The sequence below is a fragment of the Marmota monax genome, unplaced genomic scaffold (genome assembly GCF_021218885.2).
Source record: "Marmota monax isolate L192 unplaced genomic scaffold, Marmota_monax_Labrador192_F-V1.1 WCK01_AAM20220418_F8-fsc00050, whole genome shotgun sequence".
In the NCBI taxonomy this organism is placed as follows: Eukaryota; Metazoa; Chordata; class Mammalia; order Rodentia; family Sciuridae; genus Marmota; species Marmota monax.
This window is the reverse complement of record NW_026694552.1, coordinates 6,700,424-6,726,330: the sequence shown is the minus strand read 5'-3', so window position 1 is coordinate 6,726,330 and position 25,907 is coordinate 6,700,424. Positions and strand designations below refer to the sequence as shown.

Genomic DNA, 25,907 nt, shown 5'->3' with positions numbered 1-25,907 from the left:
TTACTAGCAATGCACCCTGGATGAGTTATTCAACTTCTCTAAGCTTCTACTTCATCCTTAACGGAACAAAGCTAATTCTACTACCTCCACATAGGGAAGTGTAAGGAGCACATGAATCACCCAATATAAAACACTTTGTACAGCGTTTGGCATTTAAGCTTCCATTAAGTATCAGTGATTACCAGTAACAATAATAACATGGCCTGCAGGACAATGATGATTACCCAAGTATTAATTGCATTATCTGTAGGTGTGCTAACTCTTAAATGTGGAGTCAGTCTAGTAAATGCTGGTTTTATAAAGCAGATTAATTAGGGAGCAATTATTCAGTTTATAAAATAATTCTCATCATTATCAAAGTTCCCTGGTGCATTTACATATGGACAGTGTCACAGGACTGTCAGGAGAGAGCTGCTGTGGTCTGGTAAAGCATTTGGATGTAAACTCAAACCATCAGCTAGTTCAATCCTGGTGGTGCTGCCCCTTAGCCAGACCTTACCTGGTCTTTCCCACCTTCTCCTCCCAGGTTTTGCTGGCTCCTGCCTGCCTCGCTTCAGCACCATGCCCTTCATCTACTGCAACATCAATGAAGTGTGTCACTATGCTAGGCGCAATGATAAATCCTACTGGCTCTCTACCACTGCCCCCATTCCCATGATGCCTGTTGGCCAGACCCAGATTCCCCAGTACATCAGCCGCTGCTCTGTGTGTGAGGCTCCTTCTCAAGCCATTGCCGTGCACAGCCAGGACATCACCATCCCACAGTGTCCCCTGGGCTGGCGCAGCCTCTGGATTGGGTACTCATTCCTCATGGTAAGGCCCTGAACTGCCCCTCCCCCCAGCAAAGGGCTGGAAGCTTTGGGATTGCCCCTCAAGATGGGTTTCCAGGTTCAAGGAACACTGGGTAGAAAGCAGAGCTTGAAAAGAAGAGAAATGTTTGACCTGGGCTTGGCTAATCACCAGAGATCTCAGTTCTGCATATAGTTCTGGATGTGGGGGAAGATGGCATCTGTGGTCCAGATGACAGCCCAGCTGAGGTGAAGGGAAAGAGGTGGGGTATGGGGAGATGAGGGGCTGCTGCCTGTGGATACAGTGACTGGAGATCCTTAGCTCATGAGTGGCCCTGAAACCAAATGCTCAGGAAATCCTCTGCAATGAGGCCAAATACAATGCGGTTTTCTTTTACTTGGCAGCTAACAAACACTATATGTCACCCTGAAGGGTGTGTGTGGCACAGATTGAAACTATAAGTAATTCTAATAAAGGGAACTTCAGGGTATGAGCTATTGATGGACATGCTTCTAAGGGAGGGGTCCTGGAGGAAGCAGTTTGTGGCATATTGTACACTCTTTCCCTTCTTAGATAAAGGGCTTAGAGAACCCTAGGGAATTTACCTTAATCCAACCTTTCTCAGATTCATTTGCTCAGAGTTTGGGAACCCCTGGTTGAGATGTAGTCATTAGCCATGCATAATGGGTTAGGAAGGAACTAAGGAGCTTGGAGGGGGGCGCCCCAACCCTGAAGGCTGCTACAAGGGAGGATGTACGGCCTCTGCCCCTAAAACACAGTTTTTGGCATGTTGGCTAGAAGCTAGGACAGAGCCAAAGGACAAGTGCTTAGGAGTGGAGCATGTGTGCCCTCCTGCAGCACCTCCCCATGCCAGGCTCTGGCAGGCACAGCTCACCAAACAACCTCCGGTCTGTTTCAGCACACTGCTGCTGGGGCGGAGGGTGGAGGCCAGTCCCTGGTCTCCCCTGGCTCCTGCCTCGAGGACTTTCGGGCCACTCCTTTCATCGAGTGCAGTGGTGCCCGAGGCACCTGCCACTACTTTGCCAACAAGTACAGTTTCTGGTTGACGACAGTGGAAGAAAGGCAGCAGTTTAAGGAGGAGCCAGTGTCTGAAACACTGAAAGCTGGGCAGCTCCATACCCGGGTCAGTCGCTGCCAGGTGTGTATGAAAAGACTGTAGGGTGGCATCTGCCCCTTGCCCTCTCTACCCCTTCACAATGGCCACCTCACAAACCTGAACAGTCTGAAGAAGGAAGGCCTACATTGGAGTCTCACTTGGGCTGGACTGCTGGACACTAGCCACCCAACCCTCAGCCCCAGTAGATGAGCTCACCCTGCTGAGATCTGCTGTTCCAAGTTTCCATCAACCTGGTGCTACCATTTGATTTGGATGTTTGTGTGACTATTCACGGCTACCTCAGAAAGCTTTGCTGGGCCACCACTTTCTCAGACTGCTAGCTTTCCTCACTGTCTTGATCACAAAAGTCTTCACAATAGTTAAGAAGTCATTACGTTATGACCAGAGGCCACCACACATTATTTGGTTAAACCAGAGCCCAGTGTTTCCACATTAAATTTTTTTTTCTGACTGAACATTCATAGATGGCTGAATTCTGCACAGGGCAAGCCCTCACTATTCAAGGCAGTCCCCTATATCTAGGCAGGCAACAAAACTAGAATGAGGTGCCAGTCAGTAGCCTGGGGTGACTCTGGCTCCTTCCAGAGTAAGCAAGACTGGACTCCATATTGCTTAAGGAGGCATGAAGGCCAGCAGCTGAGAGGGGCCCAATAACTCCATAAGGTCCCAGACAAATCACTTCCTCCAGGCCGGCTGTCCCCCAGCCAGAGACAGAGAACTTGGCCCAGTCCAAAGCAGAGCAGAGGATGCAACAAATGTGGCCAAGCCCATAAAAGGAAATGAGAACCACAGCCCTCTTTCCTGGGCCAGGGGTAGAGGGTGGATGGGTAAGGAGGTGCGAATTTTGCTTTTGACTCCAGGAACAAAAGGGTAAATCTTGTGTCCTGATTTCTCAGAAGTCCCTGTTTATTCCAAATGCCATCCAGATGTGTGCAGTGTGGCAAACTGAAGCTGCAGTGTTTGGGTTCCTTTGCATTCTGAAGCTATTAGAGACTTTCCATTAAATTGGTCATCTGACTGCTCTTTTACAGGTAGCCTTTTAAACTATTTTGATATGTTTTTCAAACCTCATAAAAATCTAGCGCATTCCTCTCATTAGCAGTGAGCAGACTAAGCAAGCCTGAGTTGGCCATAAAGTATACTGTATACTGTTTGTGGGATTTGTTTTAGCCATTTTCTTTAATTACCAGTTTCCCAAATTCTTTGCTATGTTGACATGAGACAATACCTTCCAGGAGATTCTGTTTCCTTAAGTATTATGTAAACTGTGCCAACACAAAGCATAATCAGTATAAACTGAACTACTGTCACCTTCATCTCCTAGCTGAGTAATAAGCATAGTATCGACTTTGTACATAGCAAATAAAATGAATAAAACCTAAACATTTGACTCTTTTGATTTTCTTTGATGAGAACTTTTCTAGCATCCTTTCTCACTAACCTCTGTTATAAAACAATTTTCGTGGATCAAGAAAATTGATCCAAGTCAGGGTTGAAGAAGTCCTATACTGGCCAACAAATCCATAGCATACTTCAAGATAAGCCTACAACTGCTTTTAACCCCATCACATGCTACTCAAGAAAGGATTTTCTGTACACCTGTGCCCACAGGATCATTTACAGATAAATTAAAAGTAGAGAGTTATTCAAGTCATTAAAATCAAATTTAAGCTATACATGTGTGCATATATGCATGTATTTATGTGTGTATACTTAAGTATATACATATATTTATATATGCATAAAATCTATCCTCTGGAAGGATAAACAAGAAATTAATAACATTGGGAGATTTCAAGGAAGGGAACTGACCCATGGGAGGGAGATGGGTTTTACTGAGTACCATTTTACATCTTTTGACTTTTAAACCTTTGGAATACATTAATCTACAAGAAAAAAGGAAAAACATGGAATCTAAAGGAAGTGAATTGGTTGGTGGTAGTTTCCAAACCCCAGATGCTAGTCTCCTAGGAGACTGTGTTAAGTGTAGGGGTGAAATACAGAGCCATGTGAAATGCAGAGAATTAATAAGGCAAGGAAAGGAAAACAGGAAGATATTGCAAAGACTTGTGTATACTCACAGCAGAGTGGTTAGCAGAGCTAATTTGATGAATATATATTTTAAAACTTAGTAAGTTACTAGTCTTGAAATGGTTTGGAAATGTATTTAATGCACAGATTGAATGTCACCACATGATTCATTCTTTCTACATATGGCTATCTACCAAAACAGTATAATTCAAACAATTTATTTTTAATACCTCAAACAAAAACCAACAATTTAAGTGTGTGGCAAGCTACAGCCTGCAGGCCCAATCCAGCCCTTCACTTGTTTTTCTGAAGTTGTGCTGGCTTACAGCCATGTTCAGTTACATGCATATTGTCTAAGGCTGCTTTTGCACCATTGAGTAGTTGTGACAGAAGCCACATGGCCTGCAGACTAAAATACTTACAATCTGGTCCTTTAGAGAAAAAATGTTCTGACCTATGATTTAAGTGATCATGATATGATTTAAGAACAAGTTGACTTTAGACAAAAATACCAGTAAGGATGGAGAGACGGACCCATCAAATAGCAAGATAACCAAGAAGTGTACATTTGACATACTTTCCTTGACAAACGTGTGGATATATATTACAGTTATTTAAAATACATATTCAAATAATTTGACAAGAACTTTTTCTCCCTGATTCAGTTACTTTATTATTTGAGCAATAGAACAGATTGCTTCTTATTATTTAGCTCCACAGAGGTCACACCTGAAAGAGTGATGAAGAACAGTGTAACCATCTCTCATCTGCTGGTGCTTGAAGCAAGATGATAGTTGCTGTCTGTCTTCCAAATGTCCTCATTTCAGCTGCTGAAGATTTTCTGTAGCCATGTAAAACAAGCTGAGAAGCAATGAACTCCTCCTAAACTTTCTAGACTCCATGACTGTTCTATTTCTTCCTGGGGAAGGGTTGTTGTCATTGTTGTTGTTGTTATTTTTCTGAGAAATGGTAATTGGCTCATTCATGATTGCTATTGAGTTTGTATGCTGCTGGCATACCAGGCACTTGCTGACTACAAAAGTTTTATATAACAAGTTCATGTTCATGTGGTGCCAGATGGAAGACAGACCTCCAAGTTGAGTTCCTATTATTCTACACACTCAGAATCTCAAAATCTTCCTCCAGATCAAAGTCCTCCAATTGTTCAGTAGAGTCAATGAATTCTATCAGAATACAGAAATGAGAAAGAAAGAAAGCTTGACACTTGGGTTGATGTGGCCAATCAGTGTGTTACTTGGTGTGATGGCAGATTTTTAAATCACTTTGCTAAAGAAAGGCTGGTCTGGAGGAGACTTACAATTAGGTCTATTGCCAAGGATGAAACATTCTCTATAAAGACTTAAAATAATCAGACTTGTTACTTGTTTTCATAGGCCTGATCACAGTGATCTGGCCAATACTCTGCAAGCCCTCCCAGGTACCTTTTGAATCACCCATGGCTTCTTATTTGCTGTTTCTGAACTAGAGCATGGGTGATTCAAAATCTAGTCATTTTGAATTTGCATAGAACTTTTTACACTGAGCTCATGCTCTTCTTTTGTCTTTCTTTGAAATCAGCAAGTATTGGCTCAGCAGAAAATTAAAATAATCGGAAACACTATTCCTTGATCAGCCTAGCTGAGCAGAAATTTTACTTTCCAAAGAAAGCCTGAGCCACACTTGCTTCTTTCTCATAAAACAAGTGCTATGGCTGGGTGCGATGGCACATGCCTGTAATTCCAGCGACTCATGAGGCTGAGACAGTAGGATTGCGAGTTCAAAGTCAGCCTCAGCAAAAGCGAGCTGCTAAGCAATTCAGCAAGACCCTGTCTCTAAATAAAATACAAAATAGGGCTGGGGATGTGGCTCAGTGGTTGAATGCCCCTGAGTTCAATCCCTGGTACCAAAATAAAACAACCAAACAAACAAACAAAAAACAAAAAACTATGTGTAGGTCTCCTGACCTAAAGCCCTGAGTAAAAGCTTACCTGCCCCAGTGGTTGTCACTTCTGGTTTGGCTGGTGGTACAAAGGGAGGCCAGTGTGATGGATGTTTCTGAACTAATTCAAACATCCTTAAATTTTCATTTAGAATTTCCTGGGGAAATACAGAAACAGTTGTAAATACTGCAGTCACTATGTTTCTGTCCAGTTGGCAATCTGAGACCCCAAACCCTAAGAGGTTGACAGGTCGGAAAAATGATATAGCAAGTATACATATCATCTACTTGAACCATCTGAAGACCTGAGCCATCTTCAATTCTAGATACTGTTGGCCTGGCAGGAAGTACCCTGGAGGGAATAGCTCATGAAGCCCTATATGCATTGCCCATGTTCCATTCTAAGGCCAGTAGCCTAGGCCCAGCTCAATTTAGGGGTGAGGTATTCCTGAACTATTGGCTCCAAAGAAATTTTATTTAAGCAAAATAAATATGTCCCAAGAAAATATTGGTACATAGTGGCATGGTTTCAGTTGTAATCCAACATTTAAGGTATACATTCTAATTTAAATAGACATAGTCTTATCATAAAATTGTCATTCTTGTTTTTTATTGGTCCTTTTAGTTATGCATGGCAGTAGAATTCATTTTGACATAATTATAAAAGCATAAAATATATCTTGTTCTAATTCAATCCTCGGTACCTCTTCCTCCCCTTTCCTCCCTCAACCCTGTTCCCTTCCTTCTACTCTATTTATCTTTCTGCCATTTACCATAGTTATTTTTAGATTAATTTCTTGTTTAATTGTGATAGCAATACAGTTTTGCTACACTCTGAAATATAAATAATGCTCTGAAAAATAATTTTCTATTATATCTCAGGAAATTATTACTGTGGTTCAGATTCAGTTAAGGACAGTAGTGTTAACTATTCATTCACTTGAGAAGAAAAAAATCTTTCCTCCTTATCCTTGCAAAGGCTCTGGGCTTCCTCCATCTCTTGAATCCTTTGGTTTTGCAGAGAGAACTTCGCATCTCCTGCCACCCTTTCCAATACTTTTTAAATTAACCCCTATGATCTCCCTTCATTTTTCAACAAGCATTTATCAATATCTTTCATCTCTATGGAATGTGTTAGAGGCTGATAATGAGGAAGGAAGAGAAAAAGATTGGAGAGCCAGTGATATCACACAAGATACCAAAAAGAAACAATAGCTTCATGTGGATTTCTGTACATTGTGATTCCTTTAAAAGGTAGCATGTGTATATTTTATATAAGTAAGAGAGTAAGTAGAGGGACAAGCTCTCTAAATCATGATGGAATATATTAAGCTATAAATGGACCACTAAAACAAGTACAAAAGTGCTTTAGGTTTCTTTAACCATCTCAGTGTTATGAATAGAGTAAGGAAGAATTTAGGATTGATCAATGTGAAATTGGAATTTTTAGGTTAAAACAATAGAATGTTAGTTGACTTTCAAATGACTTGTGGGCTTAATGGGATGAAACATTAAATTACAAGTGTGTTTGAGAAAAAACATAACTTTCTTTGGTTTCCCCAAATCTTCATATCTGATAGATTGTCTGTTCCTTAGTTTCTTTCTCTTACAATAAAATTACATCAGACTAGGTCTATGTTAGTATGAAAAGCAATCTTAAAAAGGAATTAGACTGAAGAGCTTTCATGTTTAAGACTAAGAAAACAAACATCTTTACCTTTTGAACAAGACTACACCAGTTATCAAAGTCTTTTTCTTCTTTGCAGAAAAATCCCTTGGGGGAGGGAAAGCAAAAGAACACAACTTAGCATTGCCCTTTGTATTGCAAGATAAAGGTATTGGCTGAGAATTAGAAGGTGGGTCACCCTCTTGCCCACGTGTATTTCCAGCAAGAGAGGAAGATTGGCTGGGCCTCTCTGTCTCCTAGCCCATTGCCTCACTTAGATACATACATTGGGATTTGCTTGTTCTCACTCTGTCTCTGTGCTTCTCTAACTCTTGCTCTCTCTTTTCCCTGTCCCTCTCCACCCATCCTGTGAGATATTTTAACTTGAAGATCAGTCTGCAAAGCACAGGGTTAATTCTATCACATAAAATGAACAAATATGTACAATTCTAAAGAATGTTCAATTAAACCAGCAAATAGAAGCCAAATAGTACTTTTAGTTAGAGGCAATACTTAATAGGTGGCTTTGGCCTTTAAGGAATGATCTATTAGAATAGACAGAGCCAGCAGTTTCCTTCTCCTCCTCAGAGATATCCCACAGTAGTGAAAGAATAGTTCATAGTAAGAGACAGACTTGTCAGCTCTTAATCACTAGTGTTCTAATGATTGGGTTAAAGGGGGAACAGACAGGCCTATAAACCCCTGGCTACTTCACAGGCAGATGCCCCTTCAATGCATGATGACAGCAATCACGCTTCCAGGGAAAACCTGTAATTTCTTGACATGTATGCATCAAGAAATGGACACTGTCCTCCCAGGACGTGTGCCCCAGCCATACCTATATTATTCCTTGTGCCCATGGGTGATAATTTGATGGAAAAGGACGAAAGGTGATAATACTAATAAGGACACTTGTAGAATACTTGCAGTGTGGCAGGCCCTCTACTAAGTGTCTTATGCACTTTGCACCTCATATAACCCTACAAGGAAGAAACTATCATTTCCCTCGTTTTGTGACTAAAAAGTCCAAATCTCGGTCTATAGCTAGGAGGTAGCAGAGCATGAATTCTAACTTGAGCAGTTTGTCTCTGGGGTCCTTTCCTTTCCCATTAGATTATGCTGCCTCTCATGGGGGTGGTGAGCCATGCTACCTAACAACCTAAATAACTCCCAGGGAACCAATATGTAACAGGGTAGCATTGTACCCCCTCCCCAACCTTCAGATACTAACCAATGCTACAGAAGGATCCAAGTTCAAGATGTTCATTCTCTGTGGGGGCTGCTGGCAATGGAAAGTCTGATCATCAACCATTCCATTCTCTTCAGTGTCAACGAAGGTCTGGGTTGTGTGAGGGTCCAAAAAGATGAGCTCATCACCTGTTTTGAATGAGACATGCTTAACATTTGAATAACCACTGGCTATGGCCCCACTGCTATCCTTAGGAAAAGGCCCCTTGGTTCTCCTAACCCTTTTCTTGGTGACAATGAGAATGGGATGACAGAAAGCCTGAAGCCAGGGTGAGCATGCTTAAAAGAAGCCACTTGTGCCTAGCTCTAATTATTGAATGAGAAGACTGACCCTAGCATTTACATCTCCTCAAGTTCAAGTCCAAAATGGAAAGCGACATGTTTGGGAAACGGTGGGAATGAGAGAGCACAGATGACATGGCAGGCTCTGTGAGCAGCAGTAGCAAAGAAGTGATAGTAGAGTCACCAGGCTCTGAGTCCAGGAGCCATTAGGGAGCTGTCTGCCTCTTTTGGCCTTGGAAAGCATCTCACTCAAGATCATCAGTTCTCAGATCTATGCTTAAGAGAGTGCCTCTGGTAAGGGAACAGGCCTTAGCCTTCAAGAGACATGCTACCCAGACTGAAGGGGGATTGCTAACTCTGCTGAGGACTGCTAACTCCAGGTCTTGATTTGGTAACAGGTTAGTCATTGTTAGCAAGTAAGTAAATCCTACCAGAAAGCACTATCTTTGCTACATTAACAGCAGTACAGATGCACCTCACGGGAAAACTCACTTGGAGATGCCTGGCCTTTACATACAAGAGAAAATCCAAACTACATTCATTCCATTGAAAAAACCTAGCCCTCAAATGTCCTGGCAGGAGTTTGGGATAATAAAATATCTACTTTGACCTAATAGTTCCTCTAATGGTCATCAGCACGGGTCAAATAGGTAAAAGTACCTAAGGCAGCATCTAATCTCACTGTCCAGGCCTGAGCACCATCTGGGTCTCTGTCCTCAATTGTTTCAGGTGATAAGAGACATCTATCTGCAGCAAAAGAATGGGGTGGAGAGGGATGTCCCAAATACCCTTTCTGGTATGGCATCCAGGAATGCACATCTATATTCTTCCATTGGTAAAGAATGTATTTTTGATGTCTGTTGAAAAGTTTAACTGTACTGTAAACCAAAGAGAAATCCTTTAACTCTGTGCTAATTTTCTTGTTTTTAAACTGGGGCCATTGGGCCTATATGAGTTACCTCACAGGATGTTATAAGAACCAAAAGATTTAACCTCTGTGAAATATGTATAATACAATACAAATACAAGGTGATCACAGAAGTATCTTTCTTCAAATCAAAAGAATTCCCCTACAAATATATGGTATCCCCGGCTGAGTTGCTTTATGAAAGTCAAGGTACACATCCTCTAGACCATAGATAGGTGAGATTCATTGTATCAAAATAACCTCAGATCACACTAAAGAGTAACAACCAAGATGTAAAGAAGGAAGCCTAAGACCATAGAAAAGTGAGAGGATAAGGAAGTTGAAGACAAGAAGATAGAAAGGCAAAGCTAAGCTATAACCAAACTCTGCCACCAGAGTGTTGCCAGTTAAGGTGCTGAGAATAATAACAATGTGTCTGACTAAGCCCAGGACCTTTCCCCATGGGTGGTGTGTGTGTGTGTGTGTGTGTGTGTGTGTAGTAGTAGTAGTAGTAGTAGTAGTAGTACAAGTAGTGGTAGTAGTAGTAGAGCTTTACAGGCTGCCTCTTTTCTGATGGTAATTATAAGAGAAGACACTAAAAATCGTAAAATAATTCTAGAAATTATGTGAAGACTGAATTAAGTTCTCAACTGAGGCCCAGGAAGAAGAAGTAGGCTAGTCAACCATTTACAGAGACAGGGTTAGCCCTGTAAGCATTAGTGCTGTGGGTCTCCAGGTAGCAACCTATGCCCAAGTGCAAAGAACAAACATTCCTTCTCTCTAGGCAGGCAAGACCTGACAACCAGAATCTCATCCAAGGTGGCCAGGGCCTCCCACATAGAGCTTTTCCCAGCTTCTCACCATGCAGGGGGCCACTAGGGAAGCAATGAAGTGTGGTAGGCAGAGATGACCCAACTGGGATGGAATCCTGGCTTCACAATGCTTTCTAGCTAGGTGACCTTGAGAAATAACTCTTTTAATTACATAACTTAGAAGATGAAAATGACAGGCTCTACCCTATGGGGATGTTTTGCAAACAGTGACAAGAAAAAAATCCATATGTGTTCAGTACAGACACAACTTTTTTCCAAATATTTTTGATCCCCGGGTTGGTCAAATCCACATATGTGGAACCCACAAATATGGAGGGCTGACTATATATTTTTGAAAATGTTTTTTTGTCAGGAACCCAAAAGCTTAGAAACAGAGAGTATCTTAAACTTACATAATTCCAAATACTGGATTTCATACTTAGAAAAATAAAAGCCACCAGGGGCTCCAGATTTTCCATTATGCTGTAGTTCTCAGGCTTTACCAGTAGATGGCAGCATTGGAAAGAGCAGAGGCAGCTGCTTAGCAACCACCCTCTAGAGGAAGCCAGGAATAACCGAGGTGTTGGGATGAAGCCACCTTTCACTAAGAGCATACTATCTATGTGCTTGGCTCTTTTCTGAAGGCTTTACTGCAACATGACCTAATGGTGAGTCAGGCATTAGTTTATTTCACATAAGAACCTGAGACTGAAAAAGTTGATATCCTCTTCCTATAGTCATGCAGCTAACAAGTAGGGGACTGATGTGTAACATCAGGTATGTCTGCCTGTTGCCATCCCACCAAACCTTCCCGAATCTCTGAAGAGACAGGTTGGGGAGGATGATCAAGGCCATCTCCACCATGTCCTATACACAACCCTTCATGTCATTCCCTTATAACTGCTCTAGCTCTCCTTGCCTGGTGGCCAATCTAACTTCATAACTTCCTTGAAGCCCATTCTCTAAGCACTCTCTAAGCACTCTCTAAGCACTCTCTAAGCCAAAGGCATCCTGTGCCAAATTCCCCTGGATGTATGGCTTCCCTGCTTATGGTCTTCAGCACTAACTGGGTATCTGGGCCCTTAGTACTCAAACCATGGTCTATGGACTAGCAGCATTGCACCACCTAGTTACAAAAGTAAATCTTAGGCTCCGCCCCACACATACTGACTCTGCATTCTACTAGTAACCTGTGTACATTCACGTTTAAGAGGCACTGGGCTAGCTCATTCTGTGTGATCAGAGCCTTAAATGTCTTTTGCCACAGATAGTAAGGAAGATGCCTAGGTCTCCAGAGGTGTTGACCTATGCAGGGAATTCCAGGCTGCTCAGTTAAGATCCACATTAGGAGGTTAGTGGTTTTAAGGCTTAGCTCTCACTATTGGGAAGAGAAACTTCCATTTTTGTCACCTCTAATTTCCACCCTGGCATGACTCTGAACATTGAATAAGCAAGCCCAGCTATGGGGGCATGGGAAGCCAGAGAATGTTCCACCCAACCTGATTGCCTGAACCTCCATAAGAAGGAGACCAACAAAGCTAAGGGACAGAAACCTCACTGCCCTGGGCTCCACAGGCAGGAAAGAGATGTTCTGGAGCAATATTGTGACCTTGGGGCAATCCCATGAGAAACTGAAACCATCTTATCAAGAGGAAAATATGGAGGTACTGAAAAGGAACCTGCTTTCCATCAGGCATAAGGCAGCATTACCCTTTGTAGGTCAGGCTAAACCCAGAAGGAGCTGACCAGAGGTCAGAATATCCCTGAGCTAGATGGGGGCCCACTTACTGGAACTGCCTGGTCTCCCATGCACACCTTCACCCCATACCCTCCCCTAACCCATGGTGACTTACTTGCGATTCATCCTTTCTTACCTAAGAATCCTATGAAATAATAGGCGTTATTTGGCTTTCCTCCTAATGCCCCTAAAGACTGTGGCATCTTAAAACACTCCTAGAGGGAAAGAGAATGCAAGATTCTCAACTCACTTGTGGACTGCTGCTCACGGATCTCTGTGCTGACATGGCGGTGTGATGGGCAGGAAGCAATGGGCTTGGGGAAAGAAGCAACTTACTTTGAACGCGTCTACATACACAGGATTTATTTGGTTTATGCCCAGGCGAAGGGGCACAATGAGCAGCAGGGGTTTCCAGGTTAGGCTGAAGGCAGAGGTGCCTTTACTGTGGTTTGAAGCAGTCAGAGAATCAGAGATTCTTTCATCAGCTATGTCAACACTCAAGGGTAGGACACAGCACATTTTTTCTAGAAACAAAAGGCAAGAGAGCTGGATGAGTAAGAAGTATCTAGCCCTAGGAGATACTACAAAGGTAAAACTAACAGGGACGTCACATGCTCCCTATCTTGCCTGGAAGGCCCCCGCCCCAGCCACCAGAGCTCAGCTGGCCCTACTTCCTATAGGAAGCCTAGGCCATTCCTTTAGCTTCATGATCTTCTTGCTGGCCCATGAGCACTTGCTTAGTTCAGTACAGGTATTTGGGGCTCATGGAAAGAATCTCATTTCTCAACTAGCCTGCAAGTCTTGACAGGGACTTTGTCTTTGGGTTTCCCTAAATCCCATGGCAGGGTACACAGGCTTGGACAAGGGTTGGCCTCCATGAGACATCTACTGGTAGTTTAACAGATTATACAGAGTTTGGTTGTCCTGCAGGGAAGGGAAGTGATACTTCTTTGAGAGGCAGCAAAACCCTCTAATGTTTTTCTCCCATTAAGAAGGCTAAAAAGGAAGAGAAGCAGAGCCCTGTGTTTCTCTAGGGCCCCCTTTCCTGGCAGAACAGGCCAGAGAACCCCAGATTTTCAAATAGTGAAGAACAAACTCATCACCCACCAACCAGGAGGGTAAACAGGCTAGGGAACTCACTGATATCTTCAATGACCACTGTGTTATCCATTGAAACATAAACAGCCAAGGAATTCCACTCATCAAATAAAGCAAGTTTTCTGCAAAGGAACACATAATGAGTCACAATCGGAGAAATGGAAATAGTAGGAAGCAGTACAATTTATGCCCAGTGTTTCTGATGTCACCAGAGAGGCTGGTGTTTGGGTTATCTCTGGCTCCTTTGAAAGAGCTCTGGAACATTCCATGTCTAGGGACTATATTTGAATCTCAGAAAGAAGACTCCACTTCCCAGCATGGAAACATCTATCTCATAAACGATGGTTCTCCTACTGAGTGAAAAAGAAAAGTTACCTATGTATCTGACCCCTAAATCCCAAGAGATTTTGTTTCCTTAAATAAAGACATTCTGACTGACACCTTGTCTTAAAAAAAGAGGAAATAATGTTTTCATTATATATATATATATATATATATATATATATATATATATATATATATATATGACTTGGGTGTAGGTCAGCGGTAGAGCACTTGCACAGCATGCACAAGGTCCTGGGTTCTATCCCAGCACCAAATATATATATATATATATATATATATATATATATATATATATATATAGAGAGAGAGAGAGAGAGAGAGAGAGAGAGAGAGAGAGAGCATAGATAATATGCATAATGAGTCTCAGGAAAGAAAGAGAGAGAAAGGGGGAGAGAGGAGGGGATAGAATGAGAGAGAAAGATGCATTTTTATTTCCTTCCCAGCTACATTGAGAACCCTTTTCAAAGAAACTTAGACCACAGATGACTCAAGTGTGGGGGCCTTACTAGTCAGTGGCTGAAGAGAGACAGTGTCAAACTGCATGACATCAGGGCAGATTTCTAAGAAAACCCTTTTAAAGGAGAGATTAGCTGAGGCCGAAGTAAATCACCCTTCCCATTTTCCCCTTACCTTCTTCCCTTGCCAGTTTGAGAAAAGACATGTTTAACTTGGCTACTTCTGGGATATGTGAGTAAAGTCCAGTCTCATTGGACAAAAGAAAAAAACATTCTACCAAAGCAGCTCCCAGGAAGAAGTTAATTAACATTACACCTGTATTGCATTCATTTTATTTTTTAACTTATTTTAATTGGTATATTATAATTATACATAATAGTGGGATTCATTATGTCATATTTGTACATATTACATTCACTTTAATGCATTATATTTCCCCATAATAATAAAAATGATGATGATGATGGTATGAGACATTCCTCAACTTATGATGGTTTGACCTAAAATTTTTTAATTTACTGTGGTGCAAAAGCAATACACATTGAGTATAAGGATCTTTCCCCAGTCTAGTGATATACCACCCAATACTCTCTGTTGTTGTTGTTGTTATTATTATTATTATTATTATTTTAGTACTAGGGATTGAATCCATGGGTACTTAACCACTGAGCCACATCCCCAGCCTCTCTTATTTTTTTGTTTTGAGACAGGGTCTTGCTAAGTTGCTCCTAGCCTTGCTAAATTGCTGAGCCTAGCTTCAAACTTGTGATCCTCCTGCCTCAGCCTCCTGAGTCACTGGGATTATAGGCATGCAGCACTATGCCTGGTGCATCTGATACTCTCCCGCAATGGTGGGCAGTGGCAGTGAGCTGCAGCTCCTAGTCAGCCACAGGATCACAAGGGAAACAGCCCATACTCTACAATGGACCATATTACTAAGCTGTAATGTTCGGTAAGTTAGATATATTCAATGTGCTTTCAACTCATGATATCTTCAACTTACAACAGGTTTATCAGGCAGTAATTCCAGGAACATCCATAATGTTGTTAATGACAACAACCACAATAGTCAGAGCCCACATAAATTATGTGGGCTAAATTATGTGCTTCCGTTTGTTTACTGTTAGGAATCTCAAAATTCAGAAGAAAGAAGGAAATTCTAAGGGAAGTAACTTAAAAATCAGGTATTTCAAGCCAGGTTCTAGGCTCAGCATAGTAGTTCTAACCTTCTACACTTTCTTCCCGGGGTTCCTAGAGCAGTTCCTGAAACACTGCCAGTTCCTTGCTCAGCAGAGTCAATGATACCCAAATGACACTCTTGATTAAGGCAAAAATGTGGTTTCCTGTTAGGAAAATTACATTATAAGTTTTCCTTCGATCCCCAGAAAGCCCAGAATGCTCCTAACACATGCATATTTCCAAAGCAGTTTAGTTAATTACTTAGTAATGGATTAATTGCTAATAATTGAAACAGGTCCCCTTCTGTACTTTACATGGAGTAGGCCCTGCCATAATGCCCAGGAACTGAAATACACTGTATCAAAGGATGCCTGATAGTTTCATTCTTCTCCTCCCTAAATCTGGCCCCAAATTCTAGCTGCCATTTTCATTCATTCATCAAGCATTTATTGAGTACTTATGTGTGCAATGAAGTTTTATGTTGTAGAGTTACAGAGTGAACAAAAAAAAATCTAGCTTCTGCCCTGAGTTTTCATTAACAAACTGTCAGGAAGGAAGGAGGGACAAGAAGAAAGGTGGCCTGCGGTATAGGAACATCAGATGCCCCATTAACTTCTGAAAAGTTGAACCTGACCTTTCCTCTTACATTTGGAGACAAATTCTGGAATTTAACAGGATAACTGCAAAAAGTACCACACTGGGCTACCTTGAGTCAGCTAAGAGATGACAAACGGGTGAGGAATTCCAAGACAAACCCTAGGGGTTCCCTCTCCTTCAATAGGTGGTGAGTTCCGCTAGTTCAAATTTCAGCACTTAACATAAGAAAGGCACCAGTAAATGTTAAATGAATTAATTAATGGATTTTTAAACTAGGGGGGGGGTCCATTTCTTGCTTAGACTGGCTAAGCCTCTACTACTTAATCCTTTTCACTTCAAAGGACCCCCAGGCTAATAACTCCCTGGCACAAGCACATCAATCTGTAGGATGAGCTACTGGATAAATCCTGGGGTAAAGCCACATGTACTGATACAGTAGATACAACTCTGTTAAGCCAAGATAGAGGTCCACACGTATACATTTCAAAGAACTGTCTAAGCAAAATAGGTTGATGGAAAGTTTAGTTGGCTGGAGGGGGGAAGCAAAGGAAATGGTAGAATAGGCAAATGCTAGACTCTTTTACTTACTTTAACACCTGTGCAACTGTGTTTGGTCCAAACCATTCGCCAATTGATTTCCCTTCTCCTACACCCATTTGTGCTGTTTTTATGTGGAAAAAATTGACATGTTAGCAAAATATCTTCCAATGAGCCACAAACTCCTAAATGTTTGCATAAATAATTAAGCAGATGGACAACTTAGAAGAGTCACTTATATAAGGCAGAAAAAGAAAAAGATCAGGTATAGGTATTCCTTTCAAACCACTAATTAAGGATCTTACCCATTTGATGGATAGAATAGCAACAGTCTTTTCTATCTAAGAAGCACTGTAGAATCCGTTGGTATTCTTTGGGTTGTTCTTTTTGTTTCTCCCAGTTCCAGTCTTTTGAAGGAAAAAAAAGAGCTGAAATCATTATTGTAACTGTTTTTTACCTCTAAGCACTCCTATTGTAACTACAAAGTAGAAGGAAAATAAAGGTATAACATCTAGAAGACAGGAATGATGGAGTTAGAATATTCCTAAGTATCTTTCATCTGGATGATAAAGTCATCTGAAAACTGACTACTTTTCAAAGACTCAGTGGATATAAAGCAAAAGCCAAATAAGTAGTTGACCAAGGATTTGACTTAATTCAAGGACTGGAGCTAGAAAGATATTATATAAAAATGGTATTACCAAAGGTCTTTCTGGCCAGCTATTGTAAATAGGAAGTCAACAAAAAATTGGCAGTGTATCCCTGTATAACCCAGATGCCATAATATCTCAGCTTCAAATGAACAGCAATAGCTTTTCCCTTACATTCTGGCAGCATCACCAAAAGGGTCTCACAGAAGGCTAGAGATGGGGTCTATTCTGACATATAGCAGTTTACAGGGAAAGATACATAATTCACAGCTAAGGAAATTTTTTAAAATTTGCATGCTTCCATTTTTACAACACCTTTTGAAAAGTCCGGGCTGAGCTTTGAAAAAAAAATACCTTTGCTATCAGGTGTTTGAGGCTTTCGTAAGACCAAAGCCAAAATCACTGCAGATGTAGGGATTCCATCTGTGCCTTAGGAACAGTCCCCCAAATCCTACATAGGCCACTTAGAACTTACTGATGACAATTGCAGAAATGCTATTTAATCAAAGCTATGGACAGGATGCACTACTCCCATTCTCTCCGTTCTAGAAATTCTGTCTAATGGGACAGATTTCTGAGGCTTAGTTTATGTCCAAGACATAAATTTGTCTCCTGAGGTTTTAGAGAGAGCCTGAATTCATGGCTAAAATGCACTTGAAGCCAAAGGCCATTATCTTTAGACTCTTCAGTTCCCTTTTGCTTCTGATGTTTCTAAAACCAAAGTCTTAAACTTCAGATCCAGCACATCCTTCAAAAGGTGAACCACATCCAACTTTTTTTCATGAGCTACTGAATTGTCCAAATCTGGGGAAATCCTGATTAGCTAGCTGCTAAGTACCATTAAATATTTGCTGATGACAGTGCTAAGTGAACACTGCTTCTCCATTTTAAAGTGACTGAAGAGGAATCAATCCAAAAGACTTCTTTACAAAATTACATCTTTTAATTCACCTTAACTACAAGGTTGCTTTCCAAATGTTTCCTACTACTTGCTTTTATATTGCAATGATTGAGACTGCTGACTGTGGCTGCTCCCCATTTCCAAAATTGAAAAAATTATCTCAAAGTGTTTTATAAGTGAGAAAAACTTAAATAATAAGAAGTGATCTGTATCAAGAATATGTGTACAGTAGAGAAATCACTGTACAAGGAGTCAGAAGATCTGCATTCTATCCCCCATCTATGTATGGTCCCTTCCTGTTTGACCTTGAGCAAATCACCTCACCTCCATGAGCCTGTTTCCTCATCTGTAAAATAGAAATTATGATACTATCAGTGACACAGGATGTCCTAAAGCCTGAAAAAATGGCAATATGCCTAAAATCCTCCCCAGCCCTTCGCTGATCCTCTCTGAAAACTGTAGCAGGATCTTTGAGCTTGTATAGGTGGGGAACAGGAGCGATGTTTCCATACCTCAATTAGCAACAGCCAATGAATTCAGCAGCCCAATCTCATCCAAAATGTCCTTTCACTCTCTCTCTTCCCAAAGTCTAAATGGACTTTCACCCAAGTGCCTGAACTGGCATCCAGCCAGAGTCATCCTCCAGATGCCCACAGGGAAGCACACACAATGTCTTTAAAATAGCAAGACTCAAGAGTTCCAACAATGGTTACCCGAAGGTTCTTTTTTTTTTTTTTTTTAAAGAAAGAGTGAGAGAGAGAGGGAGAGAGAGAATTTTTTAATATTTATTTTTTAGTATTTGGCGGACACAACATCTTTGTCTGTATGTGGTGCTGAGGATCGAACCTGGGCCGTACGCATGCCAGGCAAGCGCGCTACCGCTTGAGCCACATCCCCAGCCCCTACCCGAAGGTTCTTAATTAATGAAGCTTGCTCCTGAGGAAGCTAATTTAAGGATTCCTTCATCATCAAATGGACATCCTCAGTGAACCAAAAATGAAAATAGCACCAGCTCGCTCATTAGGCACTTCCTTTAGGTCACTTACATCCTTCATCAGATGGGTATTTTAAATGAGGTCAAGAAACAGACTTACCACCACACCCTTCTTCCTGCTCCCTTTGTTATCTGGTATTTTTAAACAACAGCAAAGATGGAAACTCCAAATGACACACCTGCCTCAATGCTCAATTCTGTCCCAGGAAGATAACCCTCTGGCTTGATGAGTCACAAGGAAATGCCAGCTGTTTCCTTCTTATGAAGGACCTCATTCACTTGTCAGCCCCACCTCTTGAGTTTGCAGAGAGCAATTTTAGAGCCTGCAGCTTTGTTACTGAGTGTTCCTAAAGCTGAGTATTAATGTTAAACCAATAGCAGCAAGTGATACTACAGAGATCTCTGAAGCAGTTTATAGAACAAATGGAACTCACCCCTTCCTAAGTGTCTACAGATAAGGGCTTGAGCCAGCATCATCTGTCCACAGCGCAGCATACATCCCCAGCCAGCATCTGATGATGGGCCCGTTCCCCCTGTTGGCAAGATAGATGAGCGTGACTTATGAATGAGTTCCTTAAATTGCCCTTTCCTGAGGCATCAGCATATCTGGGACTCACACAAGACAGGCATTCTTTGAAAACAGAGGCAAGAGATATAGTGGGATCAAACAGGATTTGGGTACAGGGTTGGAAATTGAAATGACAATGGTGAATCAATCAAAATGGGTTCTGTGGCCAAAGACAAAACAAACAAATGAACTAAACCTGCCCTTTGGATTTTCTGCTTGGAGACATCTAGGTATGCATGCAAATTTGATAGGTGACTATACTGAAATGTATGACTAGCAACAGTTAGTCCATTCAATGTCATCACTCACCAGACCAAACTGCCCTGCACAGCTCATTTGCATGGCCCTGAACTTCTCAGAGAAGCCAGTGTTGCCTTAGTTTAAGAACAAATACTATGAGAGGTAGTCATCAAAATGGCCCATGAGATTCGGAAGGCTCTTAATTGTTATAAATAAATATTATGAAGATCTCAACAACAAAGACAATTTAATATAGAGGAAAGAGCCCTAGATTAGGCATTAGAAGACCAGTCTAGTTATATATCCAAGTCTCATTTATAGACTGGGGATAATAGTACATACTCTGTGTACATACTCTATAGGTGTCGTGAGACTTAAATGAATGTGTGCTAGAACCCATGCAGGATGATACAAACACTTGATGTTATGAGAATAGTCATAATATAAAATAATAAAACAAGTAGGCCAAGGTTTCCTTTTGTTGTAAGGACTGAAAGAAATTTGCTAAAGTGTAATAGGGAGAAGTAAGACAATTTGTGAGTTGGAAGGGAAGTCCTTTGCTCTCGCTAATGCTGGAATTATAGGCCAGAGTAGTATGAAAAAGGTGCAATGGGATCCACATAAAGAATAAATTGTCTATTCCCAAAACATTGTCAGACTGAATTGGAAATGCCTTTCAGACTTGCAAAGACCTACTCACCCAGAGAAAGTTAACAGTTTGGAAACACTGGGTATTCTAGATTTTTTTTTTCTGTTACTGCTCGGAGGACTTTTTGTGAAGAGCAAAGAAAATGTCTATGTAGACTTCATATTTGTTCCTTTACAGAAAGGTTGATTTCATTTCAATTACATGGTCCATTCCTGTGTCAAAATTGGTCAGGTTTCTTCTTAGGAGAGTACCTTCTACCATTTATAGGCCCTTTTCCTATAGGTCTGTATTAGGAAGTAGCTACCCAGCTTGCAAACATTTTACAAATCCTCTCAAAAGGAGCATACTTATTAGCTTTTAGAATGGTCTTTTTTTAAATGGTAGTTAGAAATGGATTAGAATTAGTTCTAAGAAAATCTACTCTAATTCTTCCCCCAATATCAAGGTGCTTTCATTTAATAAGAAAAAAAAATCAAAGGAATGATTTTCTTCCCTTCAAGATACAAATTGTCCTTAATAATCAAGTAGTTCTACAAAGCAGTAGACTATCATTTAATTGATGTTACCCAAAATAAAAGCTTATGTTATTTTTTTCCTTACTCTCAAAAGTAAAACAAGTAATGCCATCTGGTGCCAGAACACTTGGCAGTAGGGTCAAAAGTATACTGCCATAACATGTTAATACTGTGGAACCATATGTGATGGGGTATTTCAGCAATGAACTATTTGGATAAAATGTGAGACCTTCCAACCTCCCTAAATCAAATTCTTTGCCATAGTGAGCTGTGAATTCTGAGGTTTCTGTGAAGTCACTGATAACCTCAGACAAACTATCTAAAAGGAAGAAAGCACAGTATAACAAATGGTATACCTACCAATTGGTGAAAATTTCCTTCTGTATGTAAACCATAGACGAGCACTTATATCAGACAACAGCTTAGATTTTTCTGTAATTAAATGTGAAATTAAAATTAAATCACCATATCCCATCTAAAAATTCTGCATTTGACTTCTAAGCCAGAAGCAAAACTTATTTTCAAATAACTATTCAATTCCATTGTTATGGGGCTAGGGAAATTAATAGGAAACCCAATCTCATTTTAGTCAAATAATTTCAATATTTCTCCTCACCACAGCTACTCTACTAATTGATTCAATGACGCTGCACAGTTCCTGTCTCTTCCTCATTCAGCTACATAGTCTTCCCAGGTATTAATACTGAGGTCATGGCCAAAAGACAATGAATAGGAAATGTAAGGATCTGAGATAGTCCACTAATAAGGCAATCATCCCCAGCCTGAATGATAGTGGTTATATGGATCTCTCATCAGTGCCCACAATCTATTACCTAAAACTAAGGGATTGTATGTTTGTGTATGAATGCATGTGTTTGTGTGTGTGTGTGCATGTATATGTATAAGTGCATTCATTTAACAGAAAAGGAATTGTCCCTGATAAACAAATTAAGTGTGTGAGAAATTTATCTGTAGTGCCTAATGAAACTGGTATTCATAATCTAAATGAATATATAACATCACCAATATTTTTGTGTATTTTTTCAAAGCATGCTTTCTTGCATTTTATGATGTGAATTTACTTCCATGGCCATAGATATGGCTTCCTCATTTCCACCTATACTTAGATGTGGTTTTGTCTTTCTTAGTCATCTCTCTCCCTCTTTTCAACAACACATTCATATTTGCATTCTGTATATAATTTATACAGTTGTTGCACTTTAGAAGAAAAAAGGAATCAGGCACAGTGGCATATGCCTGTAATCCCATCTACTTGGGAGGCTGAAGCAAGAGGATTGCAAGTTTGAGGCCAGTCTCAGCAAGTTAGGAGATCCTGTGTCAAAATAAATAAAAAGGGCTGGGTATGTAACTTAGTGATAGAGAACACCTTTGCCCTGAAACTGAAAAGTCAGCAGCTCGAATATAATAGAAGCAAATCCTTTCCCTTGAGAAACAAAGACACAATCTCTCACAATCCTTTAGTTGAAAGGTTTTCTCTTTACATTTGCTGTATTGGTGGTTTAATCCCTAGTACAGAAAAAAAAAAAAAGGAAATTCAATTTTTGCCAATATTTTCTATTTTCTCTCCTTCCTTTCCTTTAAGCAAATCAGAAAGTTGAGCTTTCTGGATTTTCCTTCCCCTTCATGCCCCCAGTGCCTATCACATTTTGTGATGCAGATGTATAATGGTTAAAAAAAAAAAAAAAACCTAAGATTTCTGGAGTCATACTCTAGCTGGGTTTGAATCCCGATTCTGCTGCTTATCAGCTGTGTGGCCTTGTTACTTAACCTTTATGAGTTTCCATTTCCTCATCTATAAAATGGGGAGAATTATAATATTTGTTGAATTGTGAGTATTCAACAAGATAATATAGGTAAAGTGCTTAGAGGGTGCCTGGTATGCAGTAAGCCAGTGCCAAATGTTATTTTATACCTGCCTCTCAAACATTGACCCCACTTGCTCTTGCCTCAGCAGTCCCTATGCCTTCTAGCTTGGCTTTATGGTGGAAGGCTGTGCAAACATTTTAATGATACTTTCACTTTGAAAGACATTTCCCAGTATTTTATTTGAATATGGGCCTATTTGGCAACCTGGGTATACCTGCTATGATGGATAGCAGAAGTAGAAAATGTCCTCTCCAATCCCCTCATTTTAAATACTAGGGAAGGAAGTTAAGATCTAGAAAGACAAAGTGACTTACCTGAATTAGGAGAAGAATCTGAATATGCAAAGTATCCTAATTACTAGCTCCAGGAAGCCAGACTCAAGAGAAGGGGCAAGGCCTGCCTCCTCTCCTGTCTTTTGATCAGCTTCTTCCTGTTCCTTACCTCATTCTAAGGGCCTCTGAAGAGGTTCTCTCCTTAGAATGATAAAAATATCAGATCTACCTCGTTTGAACTCAGGATTTATCTGGGTGCTGGGTTGTTAGCAGTTTCAGGGCAAAAAGTTCTTTCCCAATCTATAAGAATGTGATGGTAAGGAAGAGAAATTCAAGTTCCCTTTCCATCTAACTGCAGAGGCTAAACGTTCTATGCAAAACCAGAATAAACTGAGACAGTGTTCTAGTCAGAAAAGATCTAAAACATAAGAATTCTCATATTTCTGAGCGTCATGATTTGTTTAGAAGTCCCTGGTGTTTTCATCTAAAAAGATAAGGATGTGAGATGAATGAGAAATATATAGCCTAGTCACCAAAGACTAGATACTGGTTAGTGATACCAGTAGATCTGTGTTTTTGAAACCCAAGACTTCTATAATTTGGGGTTCTCCTTTAAGGAAAAGAACAAAAATACATTTTTTTTTTACAAATTGCATAAAACCTATACCCCTATGAACACAGTGCTAGGGCCTAAGGGCCTTGGAAGGGGCCTGTGAGGTAAGCAAGGGGCCTGAGGCTTAGATTCCATTCTCTACATGATAAATCCTCCTCAGAGCAACATCAACATTTATGAAGGTAATGCTCTGTCAACTCAAGAAGTAAAAAAGGATAGGTCCTTAACCTCAGGTGCCCACCTTAGTTGGCTTCTCACAGACAAATGCTACCAAAACTTACCTGTTTTAAGGAGATGCTGCTTCCCCAAGATCCATACCAGCTCATCTGTATCTGGAAATTCTTCTAGGTAGTCAGTGAAAATAGTAATCTGGTTTTCACACTTGGACAAAACTGAAAGAAAATGAAAGAAAGAAACACAAGCAAAATTTAATAAAAGGTCCTTACTTCAGTGGTTTGCTGATTATTACCTTTGCCCTGAAATTGAAGAGTCAGCAGCTTGAATCTAATAGAAGCAAATCTTTTCCCTTGAGAAACAAAGACACAAGCCCTCACAATCCTTTAGTTGAAAAGTTTTCTCTTTACATCTCTCTCTCCTTTTTTTGACCATTTCTTTCTCACAATCCCATTTAAAACAAAATTCTAAAAAAAATTGGCCACAGTTGCTTTAAAACTTTTTTGTCCACCATGTGGCCTTCTTTGTAAATAGCCACTTAGCAAACTTCTCCTAGCAGGAGTGTATCAAGGTGAAACAATAATACCTGTGTATCTCATTACTACTCACATCACAGGGGGTATCACAATGTTTATATGGTAAGGTTTCTAGTGGCCAGTGGCTTAAAGGAAGCTATGATAAGCCCTGGAAGATTGTATAACTGTAAAAATGGGAATATTTTAGCTGAAAGACCAGATGTTTTTACAGTATTTTTATTTCCCATTTTATTCACATATGGCTTCTGCAAAGAAGGCTCTTGATGCTGATAATAAATATAACTTGTTCTTGGGATTCACAATGTCTAGTGTGATATTGTGATATAATGTGAAATATATACTTAGTCTCTGTCCCTATTTTCTGGCACAGAGCTCCTAAAAACATTTGTAATTTCTTGAATGCTGAGGATGCCAGGTGCATCTTCTGTTCTGATACTTGGTCTCTGACCCCAGATCCAGACACAAAACTTCTAATCACTCAAAATTCCATGGGTGATAGGAGCATTCTTTTTTTAAATTCTAATAGGGTTACTCTTGGTGGGCTCTTCGAGGGGGGCTTGGGACCAGAAAGACCCAAGCAATAATTAGAAGCTTAAGAGCTTCAACACATCACCACCCTCAAGGAAGGAGAGGCTGGAGATTGAGGAAAAAAAAAACACCACACCTACATGATGAAGCCTCCATAAAAATCCCTGCACTCTAGGGTTGGGAGAGCTTTTGGGTTGCTGAACATGTGCAGGTGCCTGGAAGGTTAGTATTCCTGGAGAGAGCAGAGAAGCTCCACACCTCTTCTCCCTTTTCTTGCCCTCTGCATCTCTTTTATCTGGCTATTCATCTGCATCCTTTCCAATATTCTTTATAATGAATAAATGAATATAAGTAAAGTGATTCCCTGATTTCTGTGAGCTATCCTCACACATTATCAAACCCGAGGGAGGGGTAGTAGGAACCCCAATGTATAGCCGGACAGTCAAGAGCACAGGTCACAACCTAGGATGGGACTTGTAACTGGCATCTGAATTGGGAGCAGTTTTTGTGGCACTGTGCCTTTAATCTATGGAACACTGACTCCAGGTAGATACCGTCAGAACTAAATTAAATTATGGGATGTCTTCTTGGTATCTGCTAGAGAATTTCTTGGTATGT

General features: G+C 40.6%; 2 protein-coding genes across 4 annotated transcripts in view; one reads left to right on the top strand and one right to left on the bottom strand.

Annotated features, from left to right (window-relative positions):
* The window catches only part of Col4a6 (collagen type IV alpha 6 chain), a 281,018-nt gene extending 277,708 nt beyond the window's left edge, over nucleotides 1-3,310 (top strand). Inside the window, exons 44-45 of the mRNA XM_046420854.2 lie at nucleotides 527-813; nucleotides 1,709-3,310. Coding sequence (XP_046276810.1) covers nucleotides 527-813; nucleotides 1,709-1,969 — 548 coding nt within the window. The 3' untranslated portion in view covers nucleotides 1,970-3,310. The remainder of the gene's footprint in view (nucleotides 1-526; nucleotides 814-1,708) is intronic.
* Nucleotides 3,311-4,078: 768 nt separating this feature from the next.
* Atg4a (autophagy related 4A cysteine peptidase) overlaps nucleotides 4,079-25,907 on the bottom strand; it is a 51,903-nt gene continuing 30,074 nt past the window's right edge. For 2 of the 3 annotated variants that reach the window (XM_046420831.2, XM_058571622.1), the window contains 12 exons: nucleotides 24,333-24,443; nucleotides 21,640-21,711; nucleotides 19,742-19,840; nucleotides 17,068-17,169; nucleotides 16,814-16,886; nucleotides 13,691-13,770; nucleotides 12,887-13,074; nucleotides 12,687-12,765; nucleotides 8,795-8,940; nucleotides 7,615-7,671; nucleotides 5,947-6,055; nucleotides 4,079-5,142 (listed from right to left, as the gene is read on the bottom strand). In XM_046420831.2, coding sequence (XP_046276787.1) covers nucleotides 5,072-5,142; nucleotides 5,947-6,055; nucleotides 7,615-7,671; nucleotides 8,795-8,940; nucleotides 12,687-12,765; nucleotides 12,887-13,074; nucleotides 13,691-13,770; nucleotides 16,814-16,886; nucleotides 17,068-17,169; nucleotides 19,742-19,840; nucleotides 21,640-21,711; nucleotides 24,333-24,443 — 1,187 coding nt within the window. In that variant the 3' untranslated portion in view covers nucleotides 4,079-5,071. The remainder of the gene's footprint in view (nucleotides 5,143-5,946; nucleotides 6,056-7,614; nucleotides 7,672-8,794; nucleotides 8,941-12,686; nucleotides 12,766-12,886; nucleotides 13,075-13,690; nucleotides 13,771-16,813; nucleotides 16,887-17,067; nucleotides 17,170-19,741; nucleotides 19,841-21,639; nucleotides 21,712-24,332; nucleotides 24,444-25,907) is intronic. The other variant, XM_058571621.1, reaches the window with a different exon arrangement.